Source organism: Martes martes (assembly GCF_963455335.1).
Source record: "Martes martes genome assembly, chromosome: 4".
NCBI lineage: Eukaryota > Metazoa > Chordata > Mammalia > Carnivora > Mustelidae > Martes > Martes martes.
In genome coordinates, this window is record NC_137891.1 from 184,376,494 (window position 1) to 184,397,930 (window position 21,437).

At 46.7% G+C, this 21,437-nt stretch overlaps 1 protein-coding gene across 2 annotated transcripts in view; it reads right to left on the reverse strand.

The window, feature by feature from the left end:
• The window catches only part of UBE4B (ubiquitination factor E4B), a 123,528-nt gene that overhangs the window by 82,350 nt on the left and 19,741 nt on the right, over positions 1-21,437 (reverse strand). For both annotated transcript variants that reach the window (XM_080801988.1, XM_080801987.1), the window contains exon 2: positions 919-1,105. In XM_080801988.1, coding sequence (XP_080658114.1) covers positions 919-1,105 — 187 coding nt within the window. The remainder of the gene's footprint in view (positions 1-918; positions 1,106-21,437) is intronic.

The following is a 21,437-nucleotide window of genomic DNA, read 5'->3' on the forward strand; positions in this document are numbered from 1 at the left end:
AGTTACCCGGTTCAGAAAGACGGATTACGCGGAAGGCAACGAAGGGAGTGCATTACATGACTGTTAAGAACGAACAATCATATTAAATTATTCAATGACATGGTGATGAATGCAGATCTGAATGCACCTGCTTTTTCAAAATTAGAATCCCAATTATAATACTCATTATAACGGTAATAATTCTTAGGCTCAGTAGAAAAGTTCACTTGATAAAAGACAGATATTTTCAAATATATAGTATGCATCAATATCACTGTTTTCCAACAAAGGCAGTTGTGGATATCAACTGTGAGCCCATTAATTATAAAGAAAGAAATTTTCACATTAATTAACTGTCAATGAGATAGCTCTAAAACATCCCATCATGTAAACTTTTATACCCTGAAAGTTTAGAGAAAGAGTTATAAGACAATGTAAAATGGGGCCAAAGTAATGAAATGTAAAATGAAGTAAAATGAAGACAAAGTAAATATGAAGGAAATTCTTATTTCGAGGTTTGTTATTTTGGCCATTATTCCAATCTTGCATTTTCAGATGATTTTATCATAAAAGAAAAGCACCAACCAAACTCATAAAATCAGCTGAGCCAAATTAAGCCTTAATGGCTTTGCCATCAGAGATTAAGACCTGAGCCACCTGTATGAAACAAAGGATGAAAGTTATGGAAAGGAAAACAATTAGTTTTAACAGATGACCATCAAAACGAACAGAGATGAACAAAACACGATATAATGATCTTAATCTTTTAAACTACTCCTTGCAGAATTTTTGTTTTGTTTTGTTTTTTGCTTGCAGGATATTAAAAAGTTGCTGTCCTCAATTCATTTCACCCTGCTGTGAAAATGTCACCATCACAAGCTTCCTAGAAAGCTATGACGGAGATTATAAACGTGGCCCAGGTAAGAGAGTAAGGCTTACCTGATGCACCTATTGGGGAGGTAGCTGGGGTCATGTTGTGGACACTGAGACCAAGGCTCTGGGAGGGGCCTGGGGCTGATGCTGCTATGGGAGGCCCCAGAGGGTTCTCCCTCTGGGGCGAGGTGAGTGGGGTGGTCGGCTGGGAGGTCTGTCCACCAGCAAGTCGTGCAAGGCGCCTCCGTCGGATCTACAAGAGGGGAGAAAAGACATTCTGTAACTCAACCGTAGGAACACGATTCTGCCCAAGAACAACATTAAGGCTGTCAGTAAGCATCGAAAACCTCACTGGCCCTTAACAGCCAAACATGTCTTGAGAAAAAAGGGCTCATTCAAAACAAGTAATAACTTGGCATACCAGTACCTTCACCGACTACCACCTCGCTTTTTAAAAACTGTATCTCATTGCCTTATGATCCCCGTTTATCACACTTTCTTAAGTGATAGCGTGGATCTGTCACAAGCATGCTATACTTTTAAACACACTGAAGCTTGTTATCTTAATAAAACTACGTAACTTGGTTATTTCAAAATAGGTCAGTTGTGGGGCGCCTGGGTGGCTCAGTGGGTTAAAGCCTCTGCCTTTCGCTCAGGTCATGATCCCAGGGTCCTGGGATCGAGCCCCGCATCGGGCTCTTTGCTCAGTGGGGAGCCTGCTTCCTCCTCTCTCTGCCTGCCTCTCCGCCTACTTGTGATCTCTGTCAAATAAATAAATAAAATCTTAAAAAAAAAATAGGTCAGTTGTTTTGGGGGAGGTTTTTTTGTTTTGTTTTGTTTTTTGTTTTTTAAGAGAGGGGGAGAGAGAGAGAGAAGAGGGAGGGGGAAAGGGCGAAGGGGGAGGGGGAAAGGGCAAAGGGAGAGGGAGACGGAATTCCAAAAAAGCGCCACACCAACGCAGAGGTCAATGCAGGGCTTGATCTCATGGCCCTTGAGATCATGACCTGAGCAGAAATCAAGAGTCAGATACTCAACCAAGTGAGCCACCCAAACAGGTGAGATTTTAAATAAATTCCCAATTTATTTATTATTATTATTTTTAAGAGAGAGACACAGTGACAGAGGGAACAGAAGCAGGGGAACCAGGAGAGGAAGAAGAAGGCTTCCCGCAGAGCAGGGAGCCCGATGCGGGCCTCGATCCCAGGACTCTGGAATCATGCCCTTATCCGGAGGCAGACACTTTAATGACTGAACCACCCAGGCGCCTCATAAATACCCAATTTAATTTACTAAAGCAAAAGTAACAAACATTACACTAAGACACAAATTTTGTCCTCACTTTCAGGAGCAAAACAATTCAATTTTTCTTACTTAATTGCAATGAAAATATAATCCGCTACTTCTTCCCTATAATAATACCCCAGAGTTATCCAGTGATTAAAATATCTGCCATAAAATCCCAGTGGATTCCGAAAATACTTCCCCCACATTTTGATAATCATTAATTTACAACCAGGCAATAAACTCTCACTGACCACCTGCTGTCCCATGCAGTGAGGACATCTAACTACTGTGATAAGCTTCTGGCTCTACGTAGCCATCCAAGAAGCAAACCAACTAGGCTGCTACACTCATTCCATCACTAATAAGGAAGATGAAAAAGTTAACCTACAACAGTGCTGACCGGGATGGACCGCATCTGAACTAAGCATCTGTCATCCTGACACTGCAGACAACCTGTTCCTTCCGTTGTTCAGACAACCAAGGACATCCTGATTCTTTTTTTTTTTAAGATTTTATTTATTTATTTGACAGAGATCACAAGTAGGCAGAGAGGCAGGCAGAGAGAGAGAAGGGGAAACAGCCTCCCTGCTGAGCAGACAGCCCGAAGCGGGGCTCAATCCCAGGACCCTGAGATCATGACCTGAGCTGAAGGCAGAGGCTTAACCTGCTGAGCCACTCAGGCGCCCCAGACATTCTGATTCTTGACCCCAAAGTTGAGAAGCCCATTCCTATGCCCCAGCTGCAAATACACCTATCAACGAACTTCCACAAAATCCTGAAGTTGTCTGGTTGTTCACCTATCTACTTCACTAGATTAAATCCCTTGAAGGAAAGATTGGGTCTTACTGATTAAAAATAAACACTGAGGGGTGCCCGGATGGCTCTGTTGGTTAGGCATGCGACTCAATCTCAGAGTTGGGAGTTCAAGCCCCATGCTGGGGGCAGAGATTACAAATCAAAAAAACAAATAAAAAATCGGGGCGCCTGGCGGCTCAGTGGGTTAAGCCTCTACCTTGGGCTCAGGTCATGGTCTCAGGGTCCTGGGATCGAGCCTCACATCCCCTCTGCTCAGCAGGGAGCCTGCATCCCCCACTTTCTCTGCCTGCCTCTCTGCCTACTTGTGACCTCTCTCTGTCAAATAAATAAACAAAATCTTTAAGAAAAATAAAAAATAAACTGAAAAAATTAAAATAAACACTGACGCAGCACTTTGTCTTCTGGCAATGTTCTCAACGCTTTATAAATCCAAACTCATTTAATCCTTATAATGAGCTTTTGTGTGCACTTATGCCCATTTTACATATGGACAAACTGAGGCACAGAGGTTACATCCTTGCTTAATTAGTAAGCGGCAGAGCTGGAATGTGAGCCCACACCATCTGGCTGCACAGCCTATGCCCTCACCACTACTCCAATAGTCTGGGGATCTCTGGGGATCTCCGAGACCCTTACAAGAGGGCATGCTGAAGCCAAAGCTATTTTTACAATATCACTAAGACATCTGCCTGCCTCTTTTGCTCTCATTCTCAGTGGTCCAGTGGAGTTTTCCAGAGGCCATGTGACACGTCATGTTGCAACAACTTAAATATGGAATTTAATATGAGAATTCAGCTATATTTTAGTAAATCGGACATTTAAAAGACTTGCAGAAGGGAGGATAACATCAACTTTTCTCACTAAATATGTTCGTTTGGGGGTGCCTGGATGGCTCAGTTGGCTAAGTGACTGGCTTCAGCTCAGGTCATGATCCTGGAGTCCCCAGACCGAGTCCTGCATTGGGCTCCCAGCTCCATGGGGAGTCTGCTTCTCCCTCTGACCTTCTCCCCTCTCATGCTCTCTCTCTCTCTCTCTCTCTCAAATAAATAAATAAAAGCATTTAAAAAAAAATACTTGTTTTGGAAAATGTGGTCTTTTTTTTAGAGATACATTATTTACATTAACATACAATGTTTTTTTTATTATTTTTTAGGTTTCTCACTTTTTATTTCTATTATGGCAAATTCAATGGATAGAACCCACGTGAACAAAAGCTCTCTGAGTTCTTCACCGTTTCCTAAGAGTGTAAAGGAGTCCTGAGACCAAATCTCTGAGAACCAGGAGGCCCTCTCGTCTTCATCCTTATCTCCCTACTGTCAAGCCCCACACCTGCTCTGTTAACAGATGAAAAACCTCACTGAAAGAAATTCCTGAAGTGTTTCTCTCATGAACACTTGCCTGGGGTAGAGGGTGGGGAACATGGACCAGAAATTTCCGATCCAATTACTCAAGCCACAGACCCAGGATTCGTGTTCACTGCTTCCTCGCTTCCCTTCCTCTCCTCAAACACCCAGTTTGTCACCAAGCTCTGCTCCTTCGACCTGGGTCCACCCCCTCCCCTCAGCTCCTCGGCCACCACCCTTTCTCACCAGGCTCTCTGCCAAAGGGCCCAAGGAATCCGTGTCCGCTCTGGCCCGGTCAAAACAAAGGCTCCACATTCCTTTCTTTAAAGACTTTCAAAGTTTTAGATTTCGGAAATGAATGCAAATCAAACCACCACAAAGACAGCACCTCATACCCGTGAAGGCGGCTACCATGGAAAAAAACAGAAAATAACAAATGTTCGTGAGGATGTGAAGAAACTGGAGCCCTCGTGAACGGGTGGCGGGAATGTCAAGGGGTGCAGCCACTTTTTAAACAGTTGGGTGGGTCTTCAAAAAATTAAAACCAGAATTACCAAAGGAGCCGGTAATTCCACTCCTAGGAAGTACCCAAGAAAACTGAAAGCAGGGACTCAAACAGGGAGCTATTCTCCCATGTTCACAGCAGCGCTGTTAGTAAGAGCAACCCAGTGTCCGTCCACGGGTCGACAAAACGTGGCACACAGGCACAACGGAACAGTACTCAGCCTTAAAACGGATGTTCTGACATGTGCAGCAACACGGATGCACCTTGAGGACGTGAGGCTAAGTGGGATCAGCTAGTCACGAAAAGGCAAACACTGTATGATTCCACTTATAAGGTATCCAGAGTAGTCAAATTCACAGAGACAGAAAGTAAAATAGTGGTTGCCAAGGGCTGGGGCGATTTTCAAAATCTAAGTATAGAATAAAATCCTAAGTGATAAGAAAACATGTTATCCAACTTTCCCCTACAATCTCTTCTCCACGAAGCCATCACAGTAATTTTTTAAAAACACACACACCACCCTCCCCTGCTCAAACCATTCAATGGCTTCCCACTGCACTTGGAATAAAAACCAAGTTGTCACCGTGTCCTGCAGAGCCCCTGGCTGTCTCTCCAGGCTCACGGTAAACCACACGAGGTGCCAGCCACACTGGCCCCATCGTTAGCCCGTGTTTACCTTCAGCCACTTGCAATTCCTATTCCTATCTTATTTCTTACTATCTTGCTTACTATCTGTTTCTCTATTAGAATGGAAGCGCCATGAGAAAAGCAAGTCTGTGTTGTTTTCACGGGTGTATCTCCAGCACTGAGCGTAGTGCCAGGCACGTAACAGGTCTGTACGTACTGAACAATGGGAAAAAGGAATACATCGAATCAGGACAGGCGAAGTATTCAAGCCACACAGAAGAATGTTTAACTGAACAGTCAAAGCTCAGAGTTTCCGACGTCTGACATTCACTCCTCTTCAGACAACCACTCATTCAACAAATAAAATACTCATCAAGTACGGGAGAGTCAACTAAGAGTTTCTCCTCTCGTGGTGCTCAGATTTTAGCAGAGGCCAAAAGGACAAAAGCCAAACGGACAAAAAGAATGCCAGCTGGTTATGAGCACCACCAGAGAGAAATAAAGTAGGGGAGGGAGGGACAGCAGGGCATGTGGGGAGAGGGTGCTGCGAGTTTTACATAAGGTGGACGGAAAGGCGTGTCTGCTAACGGGGGTGTCAGCAAACATGAAGGAAGAGAGGAAGGCAACCAGGTGGGTATCTGGGAAGTATGGCGGGGGTATGGGTAGCTCATGTTCAAGGTCAGCAAGCCTTGTGTGGCTGGAGCAAAATGGATAAGAGAGAAAGAGCAGATGATGAGATCAGAAGCACAAAGGGGCCTGGTAGGCCATGGCGAAAACACTGGGAAGCTGCCAGGGGGTTTTGACCAGAAAAGTGACATAATTCAACTTACATTTTAAAATATTATTGTGGCTGCGAGGGGAGAAAGGGAATAGGCAGTGAGGGTACTTAGGAGGATGCCGACAACCTGAACTTGGGTGGGTGGCCGTGAAGACCGTGGTGGGCGATCAGCTGCCATGCGCTTTGAAGGCAGAGCACAAGCTCACAGGATTTGCGGATGGACCGGGCGGAAGCAGGAGAGAACCAAAGGAGGTAACAGGGCTGACACCAAAGTCTTAGGCCTGAGCAATTCACCCAATCAGTTTACTGAGACAAAGACGATGGTAGGAAACATGGAGGGAGGGAGGAGATAAAAGTTATTTTAGACACATGATTATTAAACATGCAGATGGCGTTATCTTCATGTGAATTCTATGACTTTTAATTGAGTATAAGATAGTAATTAGGGGGCGGCTGGGTGGCTCCCAGCCGGTGAGGCATCTGCCTTCAGCTCAGGTCACGATCACAGGGTCCTGGGATCAAGGCCCCCCAGTTCTCCTGCCCCCTCTGCCTCTCCCCTGCTTGTGCACTCTCTCTCTCAAATAAATACAATCTTTTAAAAATAAATAAATAGTGATTAAATAAATAGCAATTAAAATGAAAACAGGATCTGATGTGCAGGACAGAGGGTTAGGATGACCCTTGCAGAGCTGTTGGCTTCCAGATAGCACGGACAGCCGTGAGCAGGGATGAGGTCACCAAGGCAGCGCGTGCAGACAGTGATTCAGGAGTCCGAGGACGGAGCCCGCCAACACACCAACAAGTGGTGAGGGGGAAGGGAGGGGAGGTGACACCAATAGAGGAGACTGAGAATGGTGTCGTGAGGCCTCCGGGTTCACCAGGAGGACTGACCCTGCCTTCCTAGAAACCAGTCAGAGACTTGCAATGGCGAGTAACTTCATTCCGTGGACAGGCCAGCCACACGAAGATGGACAGGTGCCCGTCTGAACTGGCAAAGACGTGGGAGCTGAAGGCCTTGTCAAGGCCTGTTTTGAGGAATGCAGGGGCGGAAAGCTTGACTGCAGCAGCTCCAACCAAGACCGGGAGACTGCAAGCAACGATTTTGGAGACTTTCTACCGTAAGAAAAAAAAAACAAAACAGAAGAGCAAAAGTGGGTAGGGGTGGGGAGTGAGTGCACCCTGCCGAGGAGAGCAGGAAAGATCCAAGTGTCTGAGCACAGGTGGATGCAGACCCCAGTGGTGTCACATGCACGATGCGACAGGAAAGGTGGCTGCGGCGGAGGGACGGGAACCCGCAATCCGGCAGGACACCTGTGTGCTGGGGTCCCCCCCAGACTGGCCGTGCTCGCTGTCGTCTTGGGTAACATACATAGCTCCTTCCCGGAGGGGAAGCGGGGGTAACAGACTCCCCCCTACAGAGCTTGCCCAGGCAGCTGTTACGATTAGACGGGGTGGCGTGTGTTCGTAGAAGCGCCCTGACAACTCCACGTGAGGACAAATTAAGGGCGGTGCGTTCCACTCTGGAATCCAGGGGGCGAGCCGGCGAGGGAGCTCGGGTGCACACGGCAGTCCGGGTGCCGCTCGCGACAGTATGAAGCAGAAGCAGCTAGATGTAAACCAGCACAGACCGCGTGATTCCACCTGTATCAGGTTCACAGACGAGAGAAAAGAGGAGCGGGCTGCCGCCGTCGGTCCTGTTCTGTAACTGACGCCAGTTTCGCAGGTGTGCGCGGTGTGAAATGCCCTGGGCTGCAAGCTTGCCATGTGCGCAGTGGCTTCCGGATTATGCACCTGGTTCCTCACAACTTCAATGTCGAATGGAGTCTTCTCTATGTTTCGAACATGACGTAATTTCATTTTTTTAAACATTTTATTTATTGGGGCGCCTGGGCGACTCAGTCGGTGAGAAGTCTGCCTTTGGCTCAGGGCATGACCTTGGGGTCCTGAGATCGAACCCCATGTTGGGCTCCCTGCTCAGCAGGGAGTCTGCTTCTCCCTCTGTGCTCTCCCTCTCTCTCAAATAAATAAATAACATCTCTAAAAATAAATAAATACATTTTTTTAAAGATTTTTATTTATTTGCCAGAGAGAGAGAGAGAGAGAGAGAGAGAACACAAGCAGGCAGAGAAGCAGGCAGAAGCAGTGAGAGAAGCAGGCTCCCCGCTGAGCAAGGAGCCCGGTGCGGGACTCGATCCCAGGACCCTGGGATCATGACCTGAGCCGAAAGCAGCGGCTTAACCAACTGAGCCACCCAGGTGTCCCAATAAATACATTATTTTTTAAAAGATTTTATTTATTTACCAGAGAAGAGATAGAGCAAGGAAGCAAGAGAGGGAGGCGGGGCAGAGGGAGAGGGAGAAACGGGCTCCCCTCTGAGCAGGGAGCCTGATGTGGGGCTCGATCCCAGGACCCCAGGATCATGTCCTGAGCCAAAGGCAGAAGCTTAACTGGATGAGCCACCCGGCTGTCCCAAATGTGATTCAATTTTTTAAAAAATTAATCCTACTTGTCCTTCAAGGCCTATAAATGCTACATTTTTTGTGTGGATTCTATAATTTTTTTCATTTAGCATAAATGAATAAATAAGTAGTAATTAAAATATCTTACATATCTGATATTCAAATTAAAGTAGTACTTTAATTTTTTAACTTTTTTTTTTAAAATATCATATTTATTTATTTGACAGAGAGAGATCACAAGTAGGCAGAGAGGCAGGCAGAGAGAGAGAGGAGGAAGCAGGCTCCCTGCAGAGCAGAGAGCCCGATGCAGGGCTCGATCCCAGGACCCTGAGATCATGACCCGAGCCGAAGGCAGAGGCTTTAACCCACTGAGCCACCCAGGCGCCCCTAACTTTTTTTTTTTAAGATTTTATTTATTTTATTTGAGAGAGAGAGGGCATGAGAAGAGGAAGGGTCAGAGGGAGAAGCAGACTCCCCACCAAGCAGGGAGCCCGATGCAGGACTCAATCTAGGACTCCAGCATCACGACCTGAGCTGAAGGCAGTCGCCCGACCAACTGAGCCACCCAGACACCCAGTACTTTAATTTTTAAAATGTGTTTATCTAGGGGTCCCTGGGTGGCTCGGTTGGTTCAAGTGTCTGACTCTTGGTTTCGACTCAGGTCATGATCTCGGGGTCAGGGGACTGAATCCCACACGAGGCCCCCCCCCTCAGTGCACAGCCTGCTTGGAATTCTTTTGCCCTCCCTCCCCCTCTGCTCCTCCTCCTGCTCTCTCTCTCCAAAGTAACTAAAATCTTTAAAATGTGTTTATCTATACACACCCATACAATGGAAGGCCTGACGAAGGGAGACTAAAATTTTTACAGAAGCCAGCATTTGGGCAGATCTGCCTGAAGCTGAGTTTCAGTACCTTAAAGGCAGCTAACTTAGGAGCCCATGCTTGGTTTCAAATTCAAGTTCAACTTTCACCACTTACTACCTAGGTAGGACCAAGATAAGTCACTTAACCCTCTCTGGGCTTCAGTGTCCACATCTGTACAACGGGGGTAAAAACTGTAGCCTCCACAGAGTGGTGGGAAAACCAGCATCCGTGCCCTGCGCCCTACTTCACTTTTCTCCACGGCTTGTATCCGACCTCCTACACACGTGATGTTCTTTATGCACCGCTCATTCACCATTCCCCAACTCTAAGCTTCTCGAAGCAAGGACTTCTCTCAGTTTCCTCTCTGATGCCTCACCGGTGCCTAGAAGAGTACCGGGTACACGGAAGATGCTCTCTGAGCAGCTGCTGAATTAATGAAAGAATAAATGAAAAGTGCTAGAAAATGTCTTGCACATAAAATTTACTGCTCAGCAATTAATATTATCATTACTTTGAAAAAGCACACATGGTGTTTTTGAAGAAAAACATATAAAGCCACTTTTCAATCTGGTGTCAAGTTCAGCCTGAGATGTTATATTTATTTATTTATTTATTTATTTTAAGATTTTTATTTATTTATTTGACAGAGAGAGATCACAAGCAGGCAGAGATGCAGGCAGAGAGAGAGAAGGGTAAGCAGGCTCCCTGCCGAGCAGAGAGCCCAATGGGGGCTCGATCCCAGGACCTGGGATCATGACCTGAGCTGAAGGTAGAGGCTTTAACCCATTGAGCCACCCAGGCGCCCCGAGGTGTTATATTTAAATGGTTCTTCTGGGTGAACAGAGAATAAACGTCCTGGCTCACGGCAATATGGGCTTGAAGGAAGGAAGTTTTCCAAGAAAGATTTCCACTGCGCTGGCGTTCCCCAATCCCTACCCCCAGCACTCCGCAAACACAGGTCAGAAAGAAAGAAAGAAAGAGAGAGAGAAAGGAGAGTGAAGAATCAGGACTTCGTGAAATACAGTGTGGACTATGAACAGAGACAGAGGAGGGCAGTGAGGGACATAGGCAGGTCCGTGCATGACACGAACTGGTAGGAGATGACTGATAAAACCCGTCCTCACCCGCCCCATCTTAAAGACCTACTGGGAAGAGGAGAAGGAGCCACGGAAGGGCCAGCGCTCTGGGCAGCCTGCACCGTACTCCGTGGAGGACAGTGCCCTTCGGGAGACGGACCACTTTCTAAGACAGGGGTGGCCATGAACTGGTTTAGCAGCCGGAAGACTCAGGGAGTATCTAGAGAGGAGACTGCTAGGAGACGGCTGTGAGCATCTGAAGGTATGAGGGCTCATCTCATTAATTTGACTATTAAGAGATGTGACCTCACTTTTATCACAAACAGAACATCACAACATGTGAGACACAAACTAAAAATAGCTTGGCACTTCAAAATATTATTGAACTTTTTTCTCTTTGCTTAGTCTACTCTTTAACAAACTAAGCATGTAAGATTGGTATAACCTCTTTTTTTTTTTTTAAGATTTTATTTATTTATTTGACAGACAGAGATCACAAGTAGGCAGAGAGGCAGGCAGAGAGAGAGGAGGAAGCAGGCTCCCCGCTGAGCAGAGAGCCCGATTTGGGGCTCGATCCCAGGACCCTGAGATCGTGACCTGAGCTGAAGGCAGAGGCTTAACCCACTGAGCCACCCACCGCCCCTGGTATAACCTCTCTTAAACAAGAATTCAGTTTTCCCAGATGTCACAAAGAGAAAACACCAAAAGCATAAAAAAGGAGCTTCCAATTCTGCAACTTGTGCCCTGAGCCACAATTCAAACCCAAACATAGATCATGAAATCTCATTTCTAGAGTTTTTCTGGTTTTGACCATGTGAGTTCTCATTTCACGAGTGGCATTAAAATAGGGTTTTCCCCAGAATTCTTTTTTTTTTTTTTTAAAGATTTTATTTATTTATTTGACAGACAGAGACCACAAGTAGGCAGAGACACAGGCAGAGAGAGAGAGAGAGAGAGGGAGGAGGCAAGCTCCCTGCTGAACAGAGAGCCCGAAGCAGGGCTCCATCCCAGGACCCTAAGACCATGACCTGAGCCGAAGGCAGAGGCTTTAACCCACTGAGCCACCCAGGTGCCCCCCCAGAACTGTTCTATTCTGATGCATTTCCTACTCTCACGTTCCTGATCAACTAAAAATAGATTCAAAACAGCTACTGTTCAAACGAGCAAGGGCCTCTGCGGTGATGTGGGGCAGAGGCTCTGACAGGATGGGCCCAACTCTTCTCTCATTTTTAGCAGGGTTTTCTTTTGAGGGGGCGGTAAATCCAAAAAACATTGTCTTAAATTTAGTAAACAGTGATTCTACAGAAGCATCTTTCAATACTCTAAAAAAATTAAATTCCAACATAAACACATTTGAATATTTACTCCTTAGAATGGTGTCCTGGAGATATCACTTACTTTGTTTATTGCTGATTTTGTATCTCAAGGTAAATGCATTCAAATCTCAACATCAGGGGCGCCTGGGTGGCCCAGTCGTTAAGCATCTGCCTTCGGCTCAGGTCATGATCCCAGGGTCCTGGATCCAGCCCGGCATCAGGCTCCCTGTTCAGCAGGGAACCTGCGTCTCCCTCTCCCACTTCCCCTGCTTGTGTTCCCTCTCTCACTGTCTTTCTCTTTGTCAAATAAATAAATAAAAATTAAAAATCCTAAAAAAAAAAAAAAAGTGAACATCACACCTCTGTGACCCGAAATTCACCAGCTGCCTTTAAAAAATCCACTATTTTAAATTAATCTTCACTCGGGGCACCTGGGCGGCTCAGTGGGTTAAGCCTCTGCCTTCAGCTCGGGTTGTGATCTCAGGGTCCTGGGATCGAGCCCCACATCGGGCTCTCTGCTCAGCGGAGAGCCTGCTTCCCCCTCTCTCTCTGCCTGCTTCTGATCTCTCTCTCTCTGTGTCAAATAAGTAAATAAAATCCTAAAAAAAAAAAATTAGTTTTCACTCAAAAGCTCCAAGACTCTTGCTATCTAAAATCCCTCCCCCAATTTGAAAAAATGTATCAAGTTCAATCTGCTGTCACCCTATAAACATGAGGCCAAAAATATAGAAAAATCCTTTCTTTCTTTTTAAGAAGGCCCTATACCCCATGTGGATCTTGAATTCAGGACCTTGAGATTAAGGGTCCCATGCTCTACCAACTGAGCCAGCCAGGCGCCCCTACAAAAATTTTTTGCTTCAATCTTAACATTACGGCAAGAAGTGACTTAAATTCTCCTTCAAAGGTTTCAAATGAACACAATATCTCCTTACTTCTCAATACAATCCCATCACCTCCTCTCCTGCAGACAGGAAGCTAACTGAGCACTCAGATAATAAAGTTTTCAAGGTTAGTCACTGACAATGACTTCCAGAAGGGTTCTGGAAACTCAAAGACAAAACAATAATTTTTAATAATATGACTAACACTCAGCCCTTAAATCATGCCCCAGATGCCATTCTAAGGGCTTCATGGTTTATAAACCTAGTTAATAATCCAAAGAGATCAGTCCATTTATTTATCTTTCCATTTTACAGATGAGGAAACTGAGCTCAGAGAGATAAGGTGACTTCCTCAAGGGGACACAGCTAGAAAATGAAAGAGGAAATAAGAGCCGGGAACAGTGCAACTCAGTGCCCAATATGAACCACACCCACTGACATTTACAGCAGAAAATCCTTCTGAAGTTGCAGGGACCGGCACATAGAGGCGGCCTCATTCCGCTGAAGACCCAGTACTTGTTCATTATCAGTTATGAGTTAATGAGCATGTACATTGTTAGTATTTCAGATATTGTATCCAACTCTATGAACACTGGACTATTTGTAAGCTCCCTCTTTGATGAGCGCCCACACTGAAATAAAGAACATTTCTATTTTCCGGTCCAAAGTATACAGATTACCAGCAAAAAAAACAAACAAAAATGACACTTTGTGAACATAATCTTGCTCCCCCCAGATTCAGTCCCTTATTGGCTGATTAGGTGCTCTGATGTCACTGCAGCAGGTGCTCAAGAGCGGGCCACGCCCGAGCAGTAAGCCCCACTCTCAAGGACTTCCAGATCCACTCGAGAAAAGACATGGACAAAAACCATCAATTGAGATACGGCACAATAAGGTCTGCACGAGACACAATGAGAGTAGAAAAGACACAAAGGAGGGCAACTCAGACCCCAACTCAGGCTGGGGTATCTGTTGTCACTTCATGGGGAGGTTACAGATACATACACACACACGTGCACACACATAGTGCATACATACACACGTGCATAAGCATGCACACGCACACACGGGGAGCTCAATAATGCTGTATCTTTAAAAGAAAACAGTGCGTCTTCTTTTTTTTTTTAAGATTTTATTTGAGAGAGAGAGAGAGCACGCACACAAATAGGGAGAGGCAGGCTGAGGGAGAGGGAGAAGCAGGCTCCACCCTGAGCAGGGAACCCGATGCGGGGAATGGATCCCAGGACCCCAAGATCATGACCCAAGTCAAAGGCAGACGCTCAACCAACGGAGCCACCCGGGCGCCCCCAACGTGTTTTCTATTTACTTCAAGATCTCCTGCTCTTAAAAGGAGGATTTTCTTTTTTAAAGATTTTATTTTTAAGCAATCTCCACACCCAATGTGAGGCTCAAACTCACACCCCGAGATCAAAAATCACAGGCTCCAGGGCGCCAGGGTGGCTCAGTGGGTTAAAGCCTCTGCCTTCAGCTCAGGTCATGATCCCAGGGTCCTGGGATCGAGCCCCGCATCGGGCTCTCTGCTCAGCGGGGAGTCTGCTTCCCCCTCTCCCTCTGCCTGCCTCTCTGCCTACTTGTGATCTCTGTCAAATAAATAAATAAAATCTTAAAAAAAAAAGAATTTAATTCTCTTCATGCTTTCATTCTAAAAAAAAAAAAAAAAAAAAAAAGAATCACAGGCTCCACCCACTGAGCCAGCCAGGCGACCCAAGGGGAACTATTTTTATGCACTGTTTTACCACAGTACTTTTTTAAAATTAAGTTGGAAACGCAGGTTGCAAAAGGACACACACAATAATTCCATTTGGGCATATTTACATTACAATGGATATTATTATTAAGTGCAAATTACACATAAATCAAAATGGCAAGGATACATAATAAGTTTCTATTTTTTCCCCTCTTCTCCTTTCCCACAATTTCTGAAGAAGAAAACGAAATCATCATTATTTCCTGCCATGCCTAGAAAACTGGAAAACATTCCAGTGGAAGTGCAGCTCTGCTCCAGATCACCCTCGCTCCGACAGCCAGGATGACAGCGGAGCCTCCATGGGGCACAGGCTGGACCGGCCAGAAGGGACCCGGTCATTTCTGCTCACATTTCATTGGCCAGAACAAGTCACATGGGCACAACTTAAGGCAGCTGGGCGGAGAAAGAGACCCCTCCCCCAGGAAGGGGCAGTGAATATCCCAACAAGAACACAGATTGGTATAGTAGAGTCTTTTTAATTCACCACATACGTGATGTTACGGTCACTTACCACACATGCCTCCCCAAGGAACTGCCCAGCATCCCCTCTTCGGCTCTTGGCTCAAATGCTACTTCCCAGTGAGGCCTTCCCTTACCACCTCCTATCTCCGCTTTATGGTTCTCCACGCTTTCAAACAGGACTGCCAAAACCAACAGGTATGTGTACGTACGTACATACACACGAACACACATACACAGGCCCGGGTGTGTGCACACATGTGTACATGCACGTTCGCACCGAGAGAGGGGAAGTGAACACGGCAAGAAGGCAACACCAAAAACTGATGCATCTGGGTGACTTGGTCAACCTTTCTGCAGACCTGAAAATTCCCGGAGTTAGAAGTTGAGGGGAAAAACGAGACCCACCAGCACGACTCGTGCTTTCTCTAGCTGGGCTCAGCTGCACAGAGCAGGCACGAGGCCGGAGTCTCCAGGGCTGCTGAGTGAGGGCGGGGAAGGTCACGGGCAGTGTGCACAAGGCACTGAGTATCACCAAGCAGAAGCCAAGGCAAAGGCAGCATCTGGATTCCAGGTTCCGGTCTCTTCCTGTGGCCCAGCCGTCCTTCTGTCCTTGGGCTCAGAAAGAAGACCCCCGCACCCTTAAAATAAATCTCATTTTCCACTTCGGCTCGTGAGTCGTTCTGTTACTTGCTGTGTGTATGCGTGTGACTACTTCAGCTCCCCAGGGGCGCTCGCAGTCATCTGCCTGCGCGGGGAGCATCACCTCGCTTTTCTCCCGAGTGGGTTTTCGGGATTCAAATTCAGTTACACCGACTGTATGTTAACGTCATGGCAAATCATCCGAGGCAGTAATTCTGAAAATCGAGCAACATATGAACTCGTACGCTATGCATGCATGTCACCGGACTGGAGTTTCCTCTTCAAGACAGGTCGGAGGAGTTCGCCAGGTGACGGGACAGAGGAGCATTGTTGGAGGCTGGGAGGCTCGATGAGAACACACGGGGAGAATTCTTGGGAATTCTGAGTTGTTTAGGGGTGAGTGTGTGCGGCCACGGCACGATACAAGGCAGGCTGAGACAAGCTCGTGGTGAGGTCTGATACCATTCTAACACTGACATTTTCATAAAGGCGAGGAAGAGATGTTGACGGATTCAAGCAGGGGGGTCAGATTTGTCTTTTAAAAACACATCACTCTGTCTACTATGTGGGGAATGGACTCGGGTGGGACAAAGCAAGCCTGGGTGATGGGGACCGTGGAAGGGACAGTTCCAGGGATATTTCATGTATTCAATCAGCAGAACTTGATCATCAGTTGCAAGTGACATGTCAGGAAGAATGAGCCTAGATTCAGGCCTAAACGGATGGTACCATTCCCCAAAACTGAAACTACAAAAGGACATTTTTTTTTAAATATTTTATTTATTGGACAGACGGAGATCACAAGTAGGCAGAGAGGCAGGCAGAGAGAGAGGAAGGGAAGCAGGCTCCCTGCTGAGCAGAGAGCCCGATTTGGGGCTCGATCTCAGGACCCTGAGATCATGACCTGAGCCGAAGGCAGAGGCTTTAACCCACTGAGCCACCCAGGTGCCCCTACAAAAGGACATTTTGAGAAGAGAAGGTGAGTTCTGACTTCACTCTGGGCTGAGGTGCCTGGAAAAATGCCCAGACGAATACTGCCCTACAGCCAGCTGACACAGGTAGGTACGGATGGACGGACAGACATGGGTATGGATATGATTTCCATTTCCTTGTTCTAGCAACCAGATTCAGGATTAACAACACATAAGACATATTTTCAATTTATCTTAAAATCAAACAGACAAGGACATTAGGACAGAAGTAAAATGAGGACACAAAAAATAACACTAAGCCAGAAGAGAGATTCGTACACGTTACACGCATGTATCAACACAGTGCGTGACTGACAACACAAACCACGTACCTGTAGAGGCTTCCTGCCACAGGACGATTCAGAGAAAGCAATTTTAGAGGGGCCCCCATGAGGAGACCCACACATCACCCTTGCTGGTGTGGACTGATTTAAGATAGAGTACCAAGGGCAGGTTCAAAACCGGAGGGTCAGGAGGGCCTCCAGTTTTCATTAGCTTTTCAGAGGAGTCCCTTTCTAAAAAAGATTAAAAACTACTCTCTCGGGGCATGCATGGGCTGCATAGTCTTCATTCAATCCGCTGTTAAAACATGCCCCCAGCATTACTCTCCATAAGCAGTGAGCCACGGGGAGGTTTAGTGGCTTTCCAGTGGATCACCCCCCCCCCCGCCCCCACAAGCAGAGCCATGCAAGGAAGCACGGCAGGTTGAAAAGCCATGTTCTATCCACCATGCTGGGGAAGCTGGAGATCTGTGTGCACATCTCAAGCAGGGGACAGGACCGGCGAGGGGACCGGGCCAGGGAGGGGACCGGAGGGTCATCAGTAAGTACTCAGCAGGTACTCAGTACAGTAGGTACTGGCAGAAACTCTAGGTACCAAGAGGGCAGAACTTGGCTACCTCCTGAGCACTCAGAACTAAGCATGGACCACAGAGCCCAGAGAATAAATAAAATGAATGCCCCCAAACAGGCTAGTCATTCATTCATTCAACAAATGCACCTGGAAGGTAGGAAACAAAAGGAGAACCAAGGACAGAGTCCTGAGAAACATCCTTTAGGGTGTATTGGGAAAGAGCAGTCTGCGACGGAGACAGGAAAGTAAGAAAGCCATATGCCCATGGCATCCAGGAGACGCTTGCCAAAAAAACGTGATCACCAGCGTCAAAAGCCAAAGAGAGGTTAAAGGACATGTTCTGAGAAGTGCCCAGGGTCTGGCAATCTTAGCGAGGACAGTGTGGATGCAGCGATGAAGGGGAAAGTGTCCAAATGAACACAAGGAGGGAAGACACTGGAAAATGAGGGGGCCGGGAGAGCCACTCTTGTAAGGGTCTGGTCTGTGAAAGGGGAGGACAGGGATAAAGCAAGAGCGAGAGGAGAGGACAGGACCAGAGGGGGCATCTTGTTGTTTTTAGAACCGGTGTGAGCTGGAGAGCTTCTGAATCAAAAGGGATAGGGAAGGAAGACAGAAGACTGAATGGTTACCAAGAAAGCCAGGCACAGGGCAACACCGGACAGAAAAGAACACCGATGAAGACGCTGTGCTACAAAGCACAGTGGGTCAAGCCTCTGCCTTTGGCTCAGGTCATGATCTCAGGGTCCTGGGATCGAGCCCTGCATCGGGCTCTCTGCTCACTGGGGAGCCTGCTTTCCTCCTCTCTCTCTCTCTCGCTCTGCCTACCTACTTGTGATCTCTCTCTCTCTCTGTCAAATAAATAAAATCTTAAAAAAAAAAAATCCAGCACTAAGAACAGGGGTTGGCACCCCATAAATACTTCCCCTCTACCACTACCACAGTTATTATTTTTTTTAGAAAGAGGCAGGTTTCATGCCCTGAACATGGAAAGAAGTTAGTGGGAACGAAGGAGGGAGGTAAAAAGAACAGGGAAAAAGTGCATGACGACTATGATTTCTTTGGAAAGCAGAAGACAGTGTCACCTAGTGGGAATGTGGAGGGGCTGTCCCTTCGGCAAAGTGGGGGGCAGGGGAGGTGGGTACTTCTAATACTTCTGGAGGGCAGTAGGACAGTCTGGGGGACAGTGAAAGGGCAAAGACACATCCCTCACGTCTTCCTAGATAACTCTGGCTGCTTAGGACTGTTTTTTGCTCAAGCAAGACCCCTGTTTTCTGGACATCGGGCAGGCGGGGAGAGCTCAACCGGCCCTGGGCAAGTGACTGAGCATCGCTCTCCCTGTGCACATATAAAGTGAGAACCCTGACCCTACCGTCCCTTCACAGGGTCAAACAGTTGTCGCCCACGTGAAGTGTTTAGCACATCCTAAGTGCTGGACACATTACCTCTTACTGCTGTCATTATTATCATTTCTGGCATGCCAAAAAAGCCAAAACATGTTTTTCAAGGAAAGACCAAGAAAAAAAAAAGGTAATTTGTTATAGTAGGTGTTGGATTAGAAAAGATCAGTAAATGGTTTAAAAGAAGGAAAAAGGAAACAAGTGACAGAGCCGAGTCTGTCATTCTGCAATTACCATACAAAGAAAAGTAGCCCACTGACACTACACTTCCCTTCCCGTTATTTGTCTTCACATGTCCTCACAGCCTGTTTCTTACCCCAACCCTGACCGAGACTCAGCCGGCGGCCTCTCACGTGTGGCACTAGGCCCACGTCGCAGCAGCTTCAGAAAATGATGCTGGATCACAGAGGTGACCTCAAAAACCACCAGCCCTCTAAAACACTAACCACCCTCTTGACACTGCGGTAGTAGCCCTACCCCTCTTCTAGAAGGTAATCTGGCTACATTCTAGAAAAGTCCTTAAAGATGACCACACCCTCTGATCCAATAATTCCACTTCTAGAAACCCTAGAGAAATTATCAGAAAATCAGAGGCACCTGGGTGGCTCTATCAGTTGAGCATCTGACTCCTGGTTTTGGCTCAGGTCATGATCAGGGTCCTGGGACAGAGCCCGGCACGCTCAGTGGGGAGTCTGCTTGAGAGTCTCTCTCCCTCTCCCACGCCCCTCCCCACATGCACGCTCTCGCACATGGGCACCTTTTCTAATAATGAATAGTCTTAAAAAAGAAAAGAGGGACGCCTGGGTGGCTCACTCAGTTAAGCCGCTGCCTTCAGCCCAGGTCATGATCCTGGGGTCCTGGGATCGAGTCCCACATCAGGCTCCTTGTCCAGCAGGGAGCCTGCCTCTCTCTCTGCCTCTGGCTGCTTGTGCTCTCTCTCTGACAAATAAATAAATAAAATCTTAAAAAAAAAAAATCTTTGGGTGCCTGGGTGGCTCAGTGGGTTAAGCCTCTGCCTTCAGCTCAGGTCATGGTCTCAGGGTCCTGGGATCGAGGCCCGGATCGGGCTCTCTGCTCAGCGGGGAACCTGCTTCCCCCTCTCTCTCTGCCTGCCTCTCTGCCTACTTGTGATCTCTCTCTCTGCCTAATTTAAATAAATAAATAAATAAATAAATAAATAAATATCTTTAAAAAAGAAAAGAAAGTCAAAGACTCATATACAAAGCTTCATCACAGTCAGATATAATATTTAAAAAGAGGGGCTCCTGGCTGGCTCAGCTGGTAGAGCGAGTGATTCTTGATCTCAGGGTGGTGAGCTTGAGCTCCACGTTGGGAGTAGAGTTTACTCAAAAAAATAAAAATAAAAATAATTTTTAAAAAGTTCAAAACTAAAGAAATAACATTTAAAAACATATATATATATTAAAAAGGAAAAAAACTGGGGCACGTGGGTGGTTCAGTTGGTTAAGCATCTGCCTTCAGCTCAGGTCATGATCCCAGGGTCATGGGATTGAGCCCTGAGTAGGGCCCCCTGCTCAGCGGGGAACCTGCTTCTCCCTTTCCCTCTCCCCCTCTCTTCCCTGCTCATGCTCTCTTGTATGCTCTCTTTCATTTATTAGAGAGAACACATGAGAGAGAGAGAGAGAGAGAGAGAACACGCGGGAGCAGGGGCAGAGGGAGGGAAAGAAGCAGGTTCCCCACTGAGCAGGGAGCCCAATGTGGGACTCGATCCCAGACCCCTGGGATCATGACCTGAGCCGAAGGCAGACGCTTAATTGACTGAGCCACCCAGGTGCCCCAAATAAAATCTTGAAAGAAAGAAAGAAAGGAAGCAAGCCAGCCAGCCAGCCAGCCAGCCAGCCCTGACAACTACCTGAATTTCCTACATTTGGGGAAAAGCTTAATCAGTACACCTGATGATGGAAAAACCTGTAGCCATTAAAACTGGTGTTTTAATTTGTAAGGATGCAAGGAAATGCTTGTAATACGAGGTGTTAAGTTAAAATGCAATATATATAGCTGCATACAATATGATTCCAATGATTTATTCATTGATTCCACAAACTTTCACCAAGTCCCAGTGTTTCAGGCAGAAATAAATGGGCTTTGAAAATTAAAAATGAATGTGACTTGTTCTGTGCTGTCAATCTAGCAGGGGAAACAGACACAAAAGCAGATTGCTCTAATGCAATATGGTAAGAGCAGAAGTGAAGCCGAACCAGAGGGGGGGTCTGCAGGAATGTGGGGTGTTGAGGGAAAGGCTCCAGGGGAAGGTGACAAGGCAGCTGAGTCTTACAAAAGGGCGAGCTTGTCATGCTCAGGGAGGGAGGGCTTCAGGAAGAGCAGAGATACACGAGTAAGGGACAGAAGGGTACCTCATCTATACACAGTTACAAAAGAGAGACAAGAGGCCCGTAATTTTGGAGTCCCTTGTGCTAAGCCCCGTATCAGCAAACCAAGATTTAACACCTCACCTAACAGTTTCAACCTCTGCTGGGAGCGTAATCTTAAACGAGTAAATCTGGAATTTCCTGACAGCACTAGGGAG